Source organism: Condylura cristata, unplaced genomic scaffold (genome assembly GCF_000260355.1).
Source record: "Condylura cristata isolate star-nosed mole 26May11 unplaced genomic scaffold, ConCri1.0 scaffold00007, whole genome shotgun sequence".
NCBI classification, from domain to species: Eukaryota; Metazoa; Chordata; class Mammalia; order Eulipotyphla; family Talpidae; genus Condylura; species Condylura cristata.
Genome location: NW_004567108.1, coordinates 17550433 through 17567386, shown reverse-complemented (window position 1 = coordinate 17567386; position 16954 = coordinate 17550433). Strand labels below are relative to the sequence as shown.

The following is a 16954-nucleotide window of genomic DNA, read 5'->3' as shown; positions in this document are numbered from 1 at the left end:
AGCATGGATAGAGCTGAAAAAGATCATGCTTAGTGAGATAAGCCAGAAAGAAGCAGAAAAAATACCAGATGGTTTCACTCATAGCAGGAATATAACAGGCCAGGCAAGAAAATAATAATAATAAACAGCTATATGCCAGCTATATATATTTTATGGGGGTGGAGAGGGGAATGGGATCAAAAACTATGGGGGGAGGAAAATGCACTGGACTATGGTGATGGCACATGGGTGATCTGGTGATGGGAAGCCCAAGGGGATTGCAACAGAGATGGGAAAATGTACAAAATGATGTATATGATGTATATGTATATGATGTATATATGTACAAAATGATAAAAATTTTCTATATAAAAATATATAAAGTGTTCCAGACAGTTAGATCCCACTTCAACCACTTAATTTCTTTCTACCTTCATCTCTTCCTCAGCAAAATGGTCATGGCATATGACCTGCCACAAAGGAATATGAAGAGGATAACAGTGTATTATTTCTAAGCACTTGAAATAATATTTGGCATGTAAAACTACATGTAAAGCTCTTTTTAAGTTCTGAAATAGTCTACTAATCACTAAATTGTTTCCATGCAGGCATCATTACCAGAAACACGGGTTTTGTGGACAATCAGGTTTTTCACTGAAAATAATTTCACTGATTTTGACTCCACCAAGGCATAATGAGCTGAGGACTTTATCAGAGTTAAGTTTGACAAAAGCTTACTAGAGCTTTCTATAAAAAAAACTACCTGTGCAAATTAGGAGTCCTAACAGGAGCACAGGAATTTGCTTTAACAGACCAAAACAACTTTTAAAAGCACTGTGAAGGAAAAAATTCTGCCTAAATTACTTCCTGAATTAACCAACAACCTCCACTCTGGGGGTTAAGCACACAGACTGACACAGACAGCAGGCAGGCTCCCTGCGGCCAGACTCCACTCTCCTTGAAGGCCTGAGCATCTGCGGCCCCCACCCCCACCCTCACCCCACAGTTGTGGTGTGTTTACCAAGAGCCAGTGGAATTGTTCCCCACTGTTAATTTAATCACAGAAATTCTCCTTTGTAAATGGATCACATACAACCTACAAGAAAAAGTTACTCTTGTGAAAACTAGGTTGACTGGGGCTAGCTCACTTGGGGTGATATGTAAGCATGTCTGCAAGTCTAAAGGACTAGAAAATTCAGATGTATTCTGCACGCAGCTAAGGCTCTGCTTTGCAGTTTATGCTAGAATGATGACCAAGAAGTTCAATCAGGGCACCCATGTTAAAAAAATAAAAGCCACACCAGAAGCTCCTTGCTTGAATAGACTGTGGAATAAATCTCCTATCCCATGTTATTTTTTAAGTGAAAATAAAATGTATCGATATTTAAATTGTCCCCCTTGACTTATTCTTTCAATTAACTGGCAATCCAAACTGGACTAGATAAGAGGGCATACGAGGCCCTCCACTGCAGGGAAGCTTGTTATCAAGCATAACTAAAAAGTGTTATTTTTTTCTTTAGAAGAGAGGATTATCATCTTTAAAATATAAGTAGCATTGGGGTTGTAGAATATGGGTCAAATCTATAAGGTTTTCTATTTGTATGTTTTTAGGGTATCTTTAATGCCCATTATCTCCATCAAATTGTGAGCTTATCTTGTGATAACTTGGTTTTCTCAGGATTACATCTAGTCAGAATAAGGCCTCCACATCTAGTTGAGGCTAACTAGCAGATACATTTTAACCATTTTAAGAGTCCAATCTTTGTGAATGTTTAGGAACTTCATCAAGTACCGTCACGTAAACAAGAAACAGCAGGAAAAGAGGAGGTTAGTGGTGTTAATAATGAATAAAGGCTCGTAGTAGGCGCAACAAAAATCAGGGCTGACCAGGGTCCCAGCAAAACTTGACCCTCTGTCTGTTTTACAAATAAAGTTTTATTGAAACAAGTATTGTCTATGGTTATTCTGGCTTTGCAATGTGAGGACTAAGTAGTTGCAATACAGTTGCAATAAGTAAAATTAAATTAAACATATATTAACTGGCTCTTTTCAGAAAACTTGGTTGACCTAGGCTCTAAAGGATCGATTCTACACCAAGCCATGCTCTAGAAAGTATGCCTGCAACTGTGTTTGTAGGAAATGTTCTGCTGCCCCAGGTTGGGTTTTATGCAAGAGCCTTCCCATGCACTTAGACTTAGTCCCAATCAGCATAATAAATCAACCATGCCACAGAGAAGAACTCCTTAACATCTTATACCCCTTAATCATATAGAGCTTTGTAAATCAACATTACCTCAAGAAAATATAATATTTTTAATTAGTTCACTACTACAGCAGAAGAACTATTGGGACCTAGCATAAACCTTCACTACTTCAGCACTGGCCAGCCATGTTTGCTTTAGCATTTTCTCTGAAGACACAAAAACCAGTTCTGCCTATAGGCCGGACAGGCTAAATGTACTGGAGAATTAACACCTCCCCCTTCCAGAAGCTATCCCTCAGTGACTCATGGGATAGATGTAAATACCCTCGCTCTCTTACCCCTCAAGTGGGAAGTCTCTGAGTCATGTGTTCTATAACATTTTCTAGAACTTTCCCCATGAAATTAAGCTCTAATCATCCACAGAATAACTCACTTGATTAAAAAGACTGGTGAATTCCTTCTCACGGGTCTCCCTTTTCAACGCTTCTGATTTTTGTTTTGTTTTACTTTTAAAATATATCATTTTCATTCAAATCTTTGTTGTAAAATCTGTTCGGGGGGAATCCAAACTAAGGCCATGGGTGTAACCTAATTAATTCTTGTAAGCTTGAATAATAAGCATTTTCAACTCTGCTAATCAGTAGAACATCAGGTACAAGATATTTAGAGCCAAGAAATCAGAACAGAGTCTAAAACATATCAAGAGCACGGAACCCAGCAAAAACCTAACAGATGTGGGAGAAAGTCCAAGCTGGTCATGGTCTTTCCATTTAGATCAAATTCAGTGCAGTTATAAGAGGTTAGTTTTGGTTCATGAAGGCTTTCTAAAGAGATCAAGAATTTTCTTCCCTTTGTCCAGAAACTTTTGGGGCTGTAGAATTTCTGTTAAGAAGCCTGAGTCTCACTACATACCACATCACCATGATCCGCAGACTTCAATGTGCTCATATCCAAGGGCCAGCAGACCTGAGCCCAGAGAACAAGCTCATTCTCAACAGGCGACTATTGTGAGACATTTACAGCAGGCACCTCAGTCAGTGCGATGCAAGCAAAACACAAATCAAAACCTTATGGTTATGTCTAAGGAGGGAACTAGTAGAACAGGAATATATTACAAGGTAGCAGTACCAGAGGCATCAATTAGGGTCCCTGCAGGAAGAATAATTTACTTAATTAAAAGGTATTTTAATTAAGACTATGTACAAAGGTGTGAGCATCTTTAAGGAACAACCAGGAATATTGAGGTATTCAGAGACCAGAGGCCGCGAGCTGCCTCCATTATCCTCAGAGCAGACAGTGAAAGTGAAGCTGCGGCCCCATACTGGAGCAGCCCGACATGGGAGCCACAGAGGTCCACGTGCTATGGCTTACAGATACCGCGGCTGCCAGCACAGCTGTGCCAGCTCAGGAGGCCGTGGGAAGAAATGGATCCGACATTCCTCTCTGCTCTCCTTCTGAGACCACCCATGGGCTGGACCCCAAGGAAGCCAAGGAGCAAAGCAGTGAGAGTGATGCAGTAAGACCAGCCTCATGGAGCAAAGAGCAGGCAAAGAGCAGAGAGTAAATGTGGAGAGAGGGCAAGGCAGCCCAGGAGACCCATCAGCGCATGGGAGCAATGCAGAAGATGCTGGAACCTCTCTTTCTAAGTAAAACTTTGTAGTCATTTCATTTGTTGACTTAATACTTAGTCCATCTTTCCATCAATTCATTATGAAAACAACCAAACATATAGAAAAGTGAGAGTTTGAGAGAGAACATGAGCATACTTACCACCTGGATTTGACCATTAACATTTTATTAAATTTGCGTGTCATGTATATACTCAATAATTCATTCCTCAGTAAATCTTATTTTTTTTTATGTATTTCAAAATAAATTCAGACAGCAGTACACTTCTCTTACTTCAGCATCATATCATTTACTTAGTTCATGTTTATTGGCTTTATAAGTTATTATAGCTAGATATCTATCTAATAGATAGGTAGATAAAGAAATGCTAGAGAATGGGTCAACCAGTGGGCTGCTTTCAGCTGGGCTGTAAGGAGCATTTATTTTATCAGGCATGTTTGCCCTTACAAAACAAAGACTGGAAAGACCTTTGCACACACTCTAATTCTTGACTCCTTTATTTGCCAGCGATTATGGAATTAATCCTCATAAGCAAGCCAGGGTCAGCACAGTCCAACTGAAGAAGAATACTGAAAAACTTGATTCCTGTTTTCCTCCTGACCTCAGTGAGATCTCATTACAAGAGGACTAACTTTATCCTTTCCTCTACATCTGACCTTTGCAATCAACGAACAGTATTATTCCCGAGCAAGCCTCATTATCTTTTGGTTTTAAAGATAAATGGGGGAAGGAGAGGAGGTGAACATTAGACTTTTACATCCTCCTCCCATTCTCCTGATAAAGGAGTTAGGAACCTTTCCTTCTTAACCTACCAAAAGCGAAAAAAACCAGGTCTGAAACAGCCTCACAAGTTACTTCAAATTCTACCTGTTCTCCATATATTGAAAACAACATATTTCACAGTATGAACTCAATCAGACACTCCTTAAGACCCCAAATTCCAAAAGCCTTTGGAGAAGCAAGGAAGGATTTGAATGACATACTGCTGCAAACTGACTCCCTGGGCCATTTCCATCCCTAAATCATACCACAGTGTGGATTTTCAAATGTCTGCTCAGGTTGAGTAAAAATGTTGGCCCACAGAAGTGACACGTTTTCTGTATTGTGCTGGAGGAAAGAAATGAATTTGTGAGCTGGAAGCAGAGCAAAGTAATCACATGAGGTTAAAACGTTCTTGCCTAAAATGAGGCCATCGTTTTCCATTCCCCAATTACCTGGGAAAGGTTGGCTGCAAGACCAGACCTTCCACCGGGAAATGGAAGGGATGCATAGGTGAAAAATATCAAGGTGCTTCGTTGATATAAGTACAAATCTAACAGAGGACACCAGTAAATTACCAGCCAATTACCAGTCACATAATACTTGACAGAAGGGGAGAAAAGAGTAATAGCTCCCACCTTGTGTCCAAGATAGATATCTATCTAAAAATATCTTATAATGGCAATAAACATGAACTAAGTAAATGATATGATGCTGAAGTAAGAGAAGTGTACTGCTGTCTGAATTTATTTTGAAATACATTAAGTACACGAAGACTTCAGATAACAAAGGTCTGCTGATCCATGCTTGAAGAGTCATTGCTTTTCTACAGCCAGAGATAGGAGAAGGACACTATAATGGGACAGATCACATGTGTACGGCTCAGGCCTGGGAATGCCAAGGGGCAGTCAAAGGCCTAGAAAACCATCTGGTGTAGCTGGAATCTAGGCAGTATATTCACTGAGAAGCAGGAAAGGGAAGTTCAATGTCTGACTTTCGAAGTCAGCAAAGAGTCAGGATATATTAAACACATGATGACATGATGATGACAGCACTTGGAGAAGATTATTCTGGCAGACAAGATGGATGAAACAAAATGTGGGAAGTAGACATCATAGAAATAGTATTTCTTACATTTATTCTTTCAATATCATAATGAAGAAGGTAGCTAAGAAAAACCATTGATATTCTAACTGCCAAAATCCTCTTTTTGGGTAAGGAGCCATACAGCTGATACCCAAAAAATCTATTACCACTACAGAAACTGTATAAAGACATTTATATGTTGAGTTTGATCCTTAGTTTTTATTGGTTTTGTATAAATCTCAGAACAAATGTTGTCTATTTTTATTAAACTCTAAGCTGATTCCTGAAACCCCTAAAGGGACTTCTATAGGAGACAGCTGGGGGGATTCCAGAGAAATCCTAGAACTACAACAGCTACTTCGCAGTTGCATACAGCCCTACAGTCCTCGGGTATTTTGCAAAATGCACACCCTCCAGTCTGAAGTGTGACTGAAAGCAGAGTCAGTTCATTCTACAGAGTGTCTCAAGACACACACAGAGGCTCCGCAAAGAAAGAGTGGTGACACCTGTTGGCAAGATCCTTCCTGGCTGCGGAGTAAGTTGCAATAATCGTGCCACGCCCATTGCTGCAAGAACACCTATGGATGGAGAGCAACAAAGGCCAGAGGGACGACCTGAGATCATGCTCTGTTCATGTCCCTTTCTTCTTTGCTAAGTCATCTGCTCTTAAATTCTCGAGAACACAAAGTTACAACATCAAGTGAATTACTTCCAGGAAAACTGAAAAGTGGCTCAACCTAATGTATCCATGTTTGTTCTGGGCTCAGTCCACTCCATCAGAGCAGCCTCTGATGTCTAAAAAAAAATGATTTTTATATTTTAAGATGCATCTCTCACTGAATAAATTATTCTACCATAAATAGTTCTTTTTATTAGAGGATACAAATAGAAGGCGCTTCTAGAAAACGGGGTGGAGGGGAGAGAGAATCTGAAGTTCCAGTTAGTCATGCTATTGAACCCTCCGACAGTCATTTATTTGTTAAAAGGGATAAATTTTACTTTTTCTTACATGTAGGAACTACTTAGCAACTAAGAGCATATATTCACATAATCACATACATGTTTTTGGATCCTACTGCAAACTGATCTTATTTCTTTTGACTGTTTAGTTCTTAGGAACTTTTTTTAAATCATGGGAACTCCAAAAGGAACAATAGATGCTAATGATCTGCTTCTCCAGGAGCACACCCCTCGCCATGAAAACAGTGCCAGGCCCGATTCTGCCATACAGACACATAATGTGAACAAGTCACAAAGATTCTCAAACAACTTCCTCTTTTAACACCCCTGTCTGTCCATGCACCACAACAGAGACCACCCAGCCCACCGGTGGTCAATTTCCTCCTGTGTAGACTCGGAACTACATTTCCCAGTCAAACTGTGAAAGTTAGATGGGAGCCACAAGGCCATGTACTGGCAGCTGACACACACGCCTTTATCTTTCCTCCTTTCATGATACCTTAAGACCCATTTTAAAAATGGCAGCATGACCAGCTGGAGGTCATGTAGAGTGACTGGTCCTTAACTCACCATTTGGAGGAGAGCTGCCCAACCAGGAATGCTGACTTCGGAATTAGAGGAAATGAAAAGCAGCTCAACCATTGAAGCTGGAACTGCTTGTTACAGCAGCTAATGCTAGTTACCCTGATTACTGCAAGCACTAGCTGACCTCATGATCAGAAAGCATTAGGGTAATGAATCTGTTAAGTGGGCAACTGAAGAGAAGCTTGCCTGCTAGACTTGCTGGATTCTCATTCCATGTCCATGCAAAAAGAGAGGACCATGGGCATTCTTTCTAGCTAATCACAAGTCTCACCAATGAAAACATTAATTCTAACATAATTTATGCTAATGAACAAATGTTCTAGCCTGGATTTTTTTTATAACATGTGAAATATTTTCCTAGTCACCTTTGAGAATGAACTTCATAGTAATGTTCTTCCAGTGGTAATGACCCAACCCTGGAGTGTGGATTCCAGGTTAGCACAGAGATAAAGTGTAAAATATTCCATCACGGATTTGGTACTTCCACCAATAGAAGAAAACAAATGTAAACTTGCTTGTGCCAGAGTAGTGCCTTTTATCCTGCATTGTTTCAAGTGCTAATTAAGCACCCTAAGGATAGAGATTAAAGTAATTTACACAGTGGCTGTTTATACTGAAGTATTTAAAAAATAAATTACTAAGAATATAATAGGCATCTAATTCACCACTATCATCCATTTTATTTATTTTCCTGCTCACTCTAAGAATTACAAGCAAAGGATCATGGGATCTATTCCTTAATGTAAGATTAAATCAATAAAATTAGCCATCTGTCCAAAGAAGGCTTTAAACTCAGGTTGTATTTAAGTATTATGTTTCCAACTGCCCAGATGTTACAGAAAAGTGCCTGCTGATACAACTCCTTTTGCACAGTGTAAACCATTAAATAGATAATATAAACTTATTGCACCAAGAAAAATAAATAGCAGGAACATTACATTAAATCTGATTCAGGGTTTTGGGTGCCCTGTCAGCAAACACAAGTGCTAAGATTAAATTGCTCAGGGTTTGCAGAGTCAGACGAAGACAGAATCTTCAAGTGTCTGTGGAGAGAGAAGGGAAGGGAAAAATTGAAACTGAGAGCAAAGGGTCAGAGAGCGTATCCTACGATGACGACTGTTAAGCAAGTGTGTTCTGTCTTTGTGTAGTCGTAGAATTCTCTCAAAGCACTGGGCTTTCTGAAAATAAGCAATCGAACGACTGAGCAAAGTAGTTTTTTGTTTGTTTGAATTGAGGGAATGCAAGAATCACTCATAGAAAAGAAAACGCCAACTGAGCTCGATCTCTGTCTCTCTAAGTCACTCTTACTGGCTCATCAATAGCTGGTATCACTGATCAATGAACAATCCCAAAGCACTCCTTAGCACTCTAGCTTCAGGGAGATTTTCAGCCAGTCACTTATCAATCTGGATAATACTCCTTCAGGAATAGCTGTTCTCCTTCTACACCCTGCAAAACTTCCCCCAGAGAGACACCAGGAGAATATCAGCCATCACCCATCAGGTTACAGTTCCCCAAAAGAATTACGGCAAGCAAGATCACAAACCTAGCAGTCACATTTTCCAACAAAACATGAAGACATGTGGTTGACCAAGGAGTCTCTCCAGTTTGCCAACTAATTTACCTGAATAAATTTAGGAAAAGCACAATCTAAACTAAATCACATGTAATCAGTAAAACATTAACATGTATAAAAAAGGAAAAGGAGGGGGCTCCCTGGTGGTGCAGGGGTGAAAGACACAGCCTATCAAGCTACAGCTGCAGCCTCTCAGTTCAATTTTGATTCTTGGCACGGCCAGAGAGGTGACCCACATGGCACAGCAGACCTATCCTGTCTCACTCACTACTTCCCTCAGCAGTGTCTTTCAGTCAATCTGCCTGTTCTGCTCCCCACTCTGTCTCTGGTGAAATCTCCACACCTCTGGCCTGCACCCCAGTTCTTGTATGTATAAAAAAATAATTTTTTTTTTAATTTAAAGTACATAAAATCATATGTACTGGGTTGCCTGTCTGTGGTTCCTCACCCGCACACTTAAAATTCAATTGTACTGGCCCTCCCTGGTGGCGCAGCCGGTTAAAGCACTGCACTAAGAAGCTGAAACCACTTCCGCATGAGTTCGATTCCCGCCTGCCCCAGAGGTGACCACATGGCGTGGCAGACCTCTCCTGACCCACCCGCTGCTCCCCTCAGCAGTGTACTTCGTCAATCTGTCTGTTCTGCTCCCTGCTCTGTCTCTGGTGAATCCTCTCACCCTCTGCATCTCTGGCCTGTACCCCAGTTTTGTATGAATGAATAAATAAATCTTCCCCAAAAAAATTATAAAAAAAATTCAATTGTACTGCCAACACACACAAAAAGGGTCAACAATGGGTTCTCTCATATTTCTGGGAGTTGTAGTTTCAATAATTGGAGTAGGGGGTGGAGTCCACAAAACTCTGCAGAGTTCATCCAGGACATCCTTTCCCCCTAACAATACCTGGAACATATTATTTCAGTGTTTATTCCCCCCACCCCAACCCATTCAGATTGAGTAATCCCTATTTCATGAATAATTATCTTCAAGCTTCAGTCTTCGTCATGCCTTGATTCTCCTAGCAACCTCAATGGCAGTTTCTTTGCTTATTCTATTTTTACAGATGAGGAAACTGAGGCTTGCAGAGCATCAGTACTTGGTGACAGGTCCTATGTCACCAACAAAGTGTCAGGACTTGAACCTGAATTTGTCAAATACCACACTGTGTTCTCACCTGTAGTTTGTTCAGACATTAGAAACTAGCTTAAGAAGCTAAAAGAGCCCAATGGTAGAAAAGATCTGGGAGAAGTGGGGGAGGGTTGATTACCCACAGCTTAGCATGGTTTTGTGTTGATTCTGCATAGTACCTTGTGCAGTCACATCTCAATGAACAGTGCAGGGAAAGAGGGTGAATAGGAAGAGTCCCTTGGGTAGAATGTCCTTCAGGCACCACTAAAAGACAAATCCCAGATCCAATACTCTACTGAGAGTCTAAGCATGGGTTATTCTGGTTCAAATACAGATGCCCTGAGCAATGTGATATTGCTGGCAATCCCACTTGGTGTGGATGGAATAAGTGGACACTGTTGGGGTGATACAAAGCAAAGAGAGTCGGGGTGGTTCAAAGGAAAGAGAGGCAATGAGAGGAGTCCAAACTCTTCTTTGTTAGGTCTCAAAGGATGGCCTGTGAACCCCTGTATCAAGTCCCCTGAGGTTCTTGTTCTAAAGGCACATGCCTAGATTACACTACAAGAATTCTCATCCACAGAGAAGTTCAGGAATTGTTTGCCTGGCCCAGAAGCCTCCAGATACATGGAAGTCAGCAGACAACTGCTCTGGAAAGTATGCCCTCTGCTGGTAATTTGATTAACTGTTTGCCTGATTCTCCCTCCCTGATCCATAAGTTCAATGGATCTTTAAGAAGGCAATTGTCTTCCAAGTCATTTCAGACATCTGAGGAAGCTGGGCTCCTTCTTCAAAATGGAAGTCCATCATCAATGAAATAAAAAAACAGGGTTTTGGGGTAGAGCGCTTCCCTTACAAATAGCCAGCTAGGACCTGCAACATCTCCTTAGCTTTTACTATCCCTGAAACTGCAGGTGTACTTCCAATCCATACCTGTATCATGACATGCAGTGGCCAAAACAAGTGGCAGAGATCTTGGGCAGCTCAAAATAATATTTTGTGTTGCAATCAAGGTAGCATGTTATTTATTTACTCAGCTGGAAGAAATCAGTCCTGCTTAGGTGGGTGAGGCAGAGGAATACAGGATAGTCACAGGATAACCCCTAGAAGCTGAGGTTCCACTCAGACTCAGACACTTTAGTCCCTGTCTCCCAGAAATCTAGCTCCAGATTCTTGGACCACTGTTGAGCTACAGTAACCCATGAGCAGATGGACAACTACTCCCCAAAGAATTCTAAGGTAATTAAAACTCTGGGCTCTGGATAAGAAATGAGAACTAAAAACACCACTCAGTTCCTTGCTGGCTAAGTCACTCTTCCATGAGAAAGAATTCTCAGAAACAAACACTGTCTTCTGTTATATTAACCTTGACCACAGTATCAGTTTATCTCATGAAGAATCAAAGTTCCCATTGGATGAGGAGTTCTTTATCAGAGACAAATGGGAGGTACGACTGATGAGAGGAAGGACATTTTTCAGAGGAAACTATTTCTGCCATGATGCCTGAAGAGCACAGGACAGGAGTGGCTGGCGGGATGGGATCTCCATCTCCATGTCGCTCCTCTGTGCCTCTCGCTGGTGGAGCTTCACTTTTCCCCAGAAGTCAAGCAGTCCAAATCAGCACGAAAGAGAACTAGAAGAACATGCACAAGAGATGAACCTCCCCAAAATTACATGAACTTGAATGAGAGTCATAATTGATGACATCACCAGTGTCTGGGGATACCAGGTTGTTCAGGGTAGAGGGAGGAAGTAGAAGAGGATGACCCTTGACCTCTAACCACTAAGATCATCGGCTTCCGTATTAGCATCAGCAGAAACCACCCAGATACCGGTGCAGGTATCTACCATCAGCCAAGAATGAATATTACCCACAAACTAACTGCCAGGCTTTCATTTTTTCCTTTCTGAATCTCCCTGGATCTCCATTTTGGTCCATCTTTGCAGGTAGAGAAGTACTGAGGAAGTAGACAGTACAAGGTGAGAGACCTGCAATTCCTTAAGAATTACTGTCAAGTCCCAGGTCTTCCAGAGGAAACCCTGAACTCTGAGGTGGACCCTGGCCTTGTGCTGACACCACAGGCAAATTCTAAAAGCTAAAGGGAATACAGGGCCCTCTCATCTTATGCCCCGTTTTTGTGCCAGGAAGCTTGTTAGTCTGCTGATGGGAATGTGTGTGGCTTGTCTCACACTGGCTCCAGCGCTATCTGGATTTCCCTTTCTCTTCTTCCTGGCCCACACGGGCATTACTACAGTCCCCCTACACTTGCTGGTGGGGCTGATAAAAAGGTAAAGTTCTAGAGGTCACATACTAGGGTCTGGGTGCCAGTTCCAGTTCAGCTTCTGATGTCAACTTGGGCAGGTCACTCAATCACCCTTGGCCCAGTTGTCCATTGCAGACTTTTCACTTCCTTCCAGGTCTATGATTCTAATTTGTACTCTGAAAAAGAATGAAGGATCCAATAATCGGTCTGCACACTGGGACGACTTGGAAGAGGATAGGTGCTATTCCCTACCAGTGTTCGGAGACTTTTCCACTTCCAGGTCTAGTGGACCCTCTGGGCTCACAGGCAAAGCCCCCAGGAGTTTACTCAGAGAGAGCAAGTGGTTCATTATTTCTGTCACGTTACAGCCTCTGATTCTTGTGGGTGAGGTCAGTGGACAAGAGCTTCCAGAACCCCAGGCTGGGATCTTCACGCTGTTTTCTCTGGAGGCTTGGCTGTAATCTGATGTACAAAGGTGTAAGGGGGAGCTCAGACTCCCCACACACAGCAGCAGGGTGCTATCCTGGCGGAGGCCCCTGTTCAGCCTCTGAAGCAGGTTGCTAAGGAATCTGTTTCTAGTTCTGAGCATATCAGAGCCTGGATTCCCTTTCTGTCACCTATTAATGGTGTGACTTCGGGTGAGATATTTAATCTTTCTAAGCCACAGTTTTTCTTTCAGTTAAACAGAGGTAATAATAGTACCCACCTCATAGGGTTGTTGGATTGATTAAGTCAGTAGGTATCAAGTTCTTAGAACAGTGCAGCCAACACCTCACTAGCGTTTGTTATTATTTAATTTGGTTCAGTTGAAAGCGGCCATTTCTTGTCATTCTCAGTAAATGGAGAGCCTTCTTTATTAACATTCAGTGACAGAGGTTAAACTAACTTGGGGAGGAGGGAAAGGTTGTCTCTTTCCAGCCCAAAGTATACCCATAATTGATGCGTCTAGTTTTTTTTCCTCACCTGAGTTAAATGGAGATGGGGACTTTTCAGGTTGATTTTGAACGTACCTGAACAAAACTGTACTTGTCAAAAGTAGAATTATGGAGATGGGGAAGCAGACAGGATCATCCAAATAAAACAGGACTGTTTTGAGAGTATGCTTACGTGGTGGCCACGCCACCTTCAAAGTACTGCACACAACCAATTTCTGTTGAGGAAACAAGGCACAAAGAAACTCCCATATGGATACTCGCAGGATTTGCTGGTGTCTGGGGAAGATTACAAATTAGCTGGTCGCTGTTCACATCAGAGCCAAGCGGGGCACATTCAGTTTTTAATCTGGACCAATTTTCCGGATCAAAAACTAGTCTATCCAATGGATGTAAATGAGCCTAGGAGGAAATTTTACCCTGAAGTTTATGAAGTAGCTGTCATTTTAATCTGAGCTGCTTTCCAACCTAAAAGTCAGTTTCTGGATAAAATTACAAAAGAATGAAAAACTCTGTTAGGCTGAATCTTGGCAAATATGCCTTCTACCTCTTCTACCTCAAAGTTGATATCTTTAATATGCCAAAGTAAAAGGAAAAATTGCTACTATCAAAACCCTATTTATGCTTCACATAAAACCAAAGAGGCCACCAGGTATAGTCATGGTGTGAATATCAAAACGAGACCCTGGGTGAATCAGGTAGAAAATATATTTAGGAGAGATACTACACACACACACACACACACACACACACACACACACACACACAAATAAGAAGAAATAAAACATGGTGAACCACATGAGCAGTTTTATACCACAGATTCTTGTGAAGCACTTTTTCAAAAATTTCTCCTCAAATGGATTGGCATCTAGCCTTAAAAGCATATTGCAAATGCTGTCACTCTTAAGAACTATAGAAATAATGATGCATTGTTTTAAAAAATGTGATGAGGTGGTTTTATGCAAATAAATCTGCAGAATGCAATTGATCATGATGTGGTTATCCTAAGGAGAAACCTTAGAAAGAAACCTTGCATTGGAAACCTTGAAGAGGTGAGTATGAGCATGTAGGAAGAGAAACAATTTAATATAATATTACCTTGGACTGCTGCTATTATCTCCAAAATGAATTGAACAGTGGAAATAGAATAGCTTGTAATTTCAGCGTACTGCAGGTTATGATAATGACTCTAAGTTTCAAGGCAGATAGAAAGGTTCTGGTGAAAATAGATACAGCCTGAAGAGGATCCCAGCTGCAGAGGGTCCATCCCTACATGGTACGTGGGCACAGCCAGAACCTGAGATGGGCAAAGGTGACTCCCGGCAAGCCTTCAGACACTTAGCAGGAAAAGGCTGGAGCCCCGACAATACTGAATTCAGTGTTCTGAGACAGGGCAAGAACTTTGACTTCTGTGCACAGTTGCAGTCCTCTGTATACAGCTCTAGTCCTGGGAGCTGAAAGGCAACAAGTCATTCTTCCAAATGGAGGATCCTTGTTCAGCGAAAATATTTAAGAAGCCATATGGGAACCTGCCAATATTATTTTCTTTGCCGTCTGATAAATTTCCCCTGATGTCCCTTTCTTAGAGTAACATTATTTGTGGAGACAAATTGCACTTTCTGCAAAGTTTTGTAGGCTGCATTCAAATAAAATTATATGGCTTTCCATTGTTCATAAGCCATAATTAATCCCATAAGACGACTTCGCTTACAAAGTAAACTAAGAAAAAACAGATTTTTCTGAATTCTAAATATAGTCTCAGCAAAGAAGAATAAAAATCGTTATTCAGGGAGCTATGTTTGGAACTTTATTGTGCAGGATGTTCCACTTTGAGTAATCTCACAGCACAGGCTAAATGAAAGTAAACAAAAATACACGAGGACTTTTTACCTGTATAACCAGAGGAAATACAAGCTAACGTTTTTCAAATTGGCCAAATCTCTGTATAGTCTAGAAGGCCATACATGTTTGCTAAATCAGAAAGACAGAAGTTCACAACACGATCCAATTAGCAACACACTGGGAGCTACTTTCTCAGAACACGGTCCCTGAGTGGCAGAGGATCCCGACTGCAGAGGGTCCATCCCCACACGGTGAGTGGGCACAGCCAGAACCAGAGATGGGCAAAGGCGACTCCTGGCAAGCCTTCAGACACTTAGCAGGAAATGGCTGGGCCCCGGACAATATGAATTCAATGTTTAGAGACAGGGCAAGAACTGTTTGACTTCTGTGCACAGTTGCAGTCCTCTGTAATTGAGACAGTATGATAGGTCCTCAACTCGCAGTTCTCTGTGGTCAAATACAGAGCCCTCCACCTCGACTGTGCCTGGAAAATAGATCATTCTTTTAACAAACAAATATCCCTGGAACAGCCGGGGCTGAGGGAGAGCAAGGCTCGCGTCTTTTCACAGCTTTGAGCCAAGAAGAATCTAGCTAAGCCAACGTTACTCAGGGGAGAGAGAAGGAGCTAGAAGCGGCGCGTCGCCCAGCATCCTAGCCAGCTGCCCAGACCCAGGCGCTCCGGGCAGGCACTGCCCCGGCGCCTAGAGCTTATTACCTGGTTTTCCGAGAGCTGCTTCCAGAGACGCAGCGCCGGGTCCGAGGCTGGAAGCCTGGAGCCAGAGTCCGAGCAAGATGCCTCGGAATAAATCCATTTCGCCGCGGGCGCCTGCAAAGTTTCAGCAAGTCCTGGGCGCGCGGCTAAAGGGCGTCTCCTGGGAGACTTGGGGGTCGCGGCCCGGGTGAATCCCCCGAAGTGTTGTGGGGCTGAGGGAGCTGGACCAGGAACCGTGCAGGAATCCAAGGAGGCAGGACAGCAGCCGGAGGTCGGCGTGCAGGAGTGAAGCCGGCTGAGAGCAGCAGGGCTTTTCCGGGGGGAGGGAGGGGGCGGGGGCGGCCGGCGGGGAGGAACCCGCTGGCTGCGGGGGGGAAGGAGAAAGCCGAACCAGCCCTGGGGTGGGCTTGCAAGCGAGGGGAAGCCGGAGGGGCCGGCCCTAAGACAATTTGCTCTTCGCCCACCTCTAGGCAACAGCTCAGCCCTTTCCAGCTGGTGACCTAAATTGGGGGTTGGGGGGTGTGAAAAGGCATTAAGAAGAGCCGACTTCAGAGGTGCAGGGCAGGAGTTAGGTGACAGTGAGTCTGGGACCTTCTGCCCTGGTCCTGACCCTGAAATCTTAACATTGGTTCGCTCCACCCCACCCCGGTTGTACCCTTCCTAGGCAACACCGTTCTAAGTCGCGTCTGCTGAGCTTGGGGACTCTCCGAAGACCCTAAGGTTGTTCTTGTCTGACCAGCACCCAGAGGGGGTTGCCGGGGCTTTGGACTAGGATTTGTTAGTGGAGGAGGGTTAGAGGAAGAGGGGGCGGAGCCCGGCTAAGTCTGGGGCGCTAAGAAGATAAATGGGATTTAAGGCATGCAGATGGAGAGCTGAGATCTAACCACTCAGAAGGAAACACCGGATGTAGCTGAAGGCCCGGCGTAGGGGCTCAGGGTCCCTTCCTTGCAAAGGAAGGCAATTTGAGACCCTCCAGGGAAAGAGGTGAAACTCCTGGTTGAGCCTGGTGTCTGGGAGCTGGACGCGAACTCGAGCCCCCTGGCGGACGCTGAAGACCTGGCTGAGTAAGGACCTCCATCTGGCTGGGGTTGGGGACCTGCGCCAGATTGGGTGTCCTGGCCAGCAAGCCCAGGATCCAGGTTCCTGATCATCTATCTACCTGGCTGGGAAAAGACACCAGCTTCGCTGAATTTACTGCCCAAGGACTCTGTAAAATGCTCCTTTGTGCCAGGTTTCCTGATGGCGCTGTGAGAAGGGTGACCCTGGCACTCAAATCCCATTGCATGCTGTTGTTCTGATTTTAA

The 16954-nt window shown here is 43.1% G+C and overlaps 1 protein-coding gene across 2 annotated transcripts in view; it reads right to left on the bottom strand.

Annotated features, from left to right (window-relative positions):
• The window catches only part of EGFLAM (EGF-like, fibronectin type III and laminin G domains), a 141188-nt gene extending 125264 nt beyond the window's left edge, over positions 1 to 15924 (bottom strand). The window contains exon 1 of one of the 2 annotated variants that reach the window (XM_004678104.2): positions 15654 to 15924. In XM_004678104.2, coding sequence (XP_004678161.1) covers positions 15654 to 15750 — 97 coding nt within the window. In that variant the 5' untranslated portion in view covers positions 15751 to 15924. The remainder of the gene's footprint in view (positions 1 to 15653) is intronic. The other variant, XM_012721985.1, reaches the window with a different exon arrangement.
• Between the last annotated feature and the right edge of the window lie 1030 nt (positions 15925 to 16954).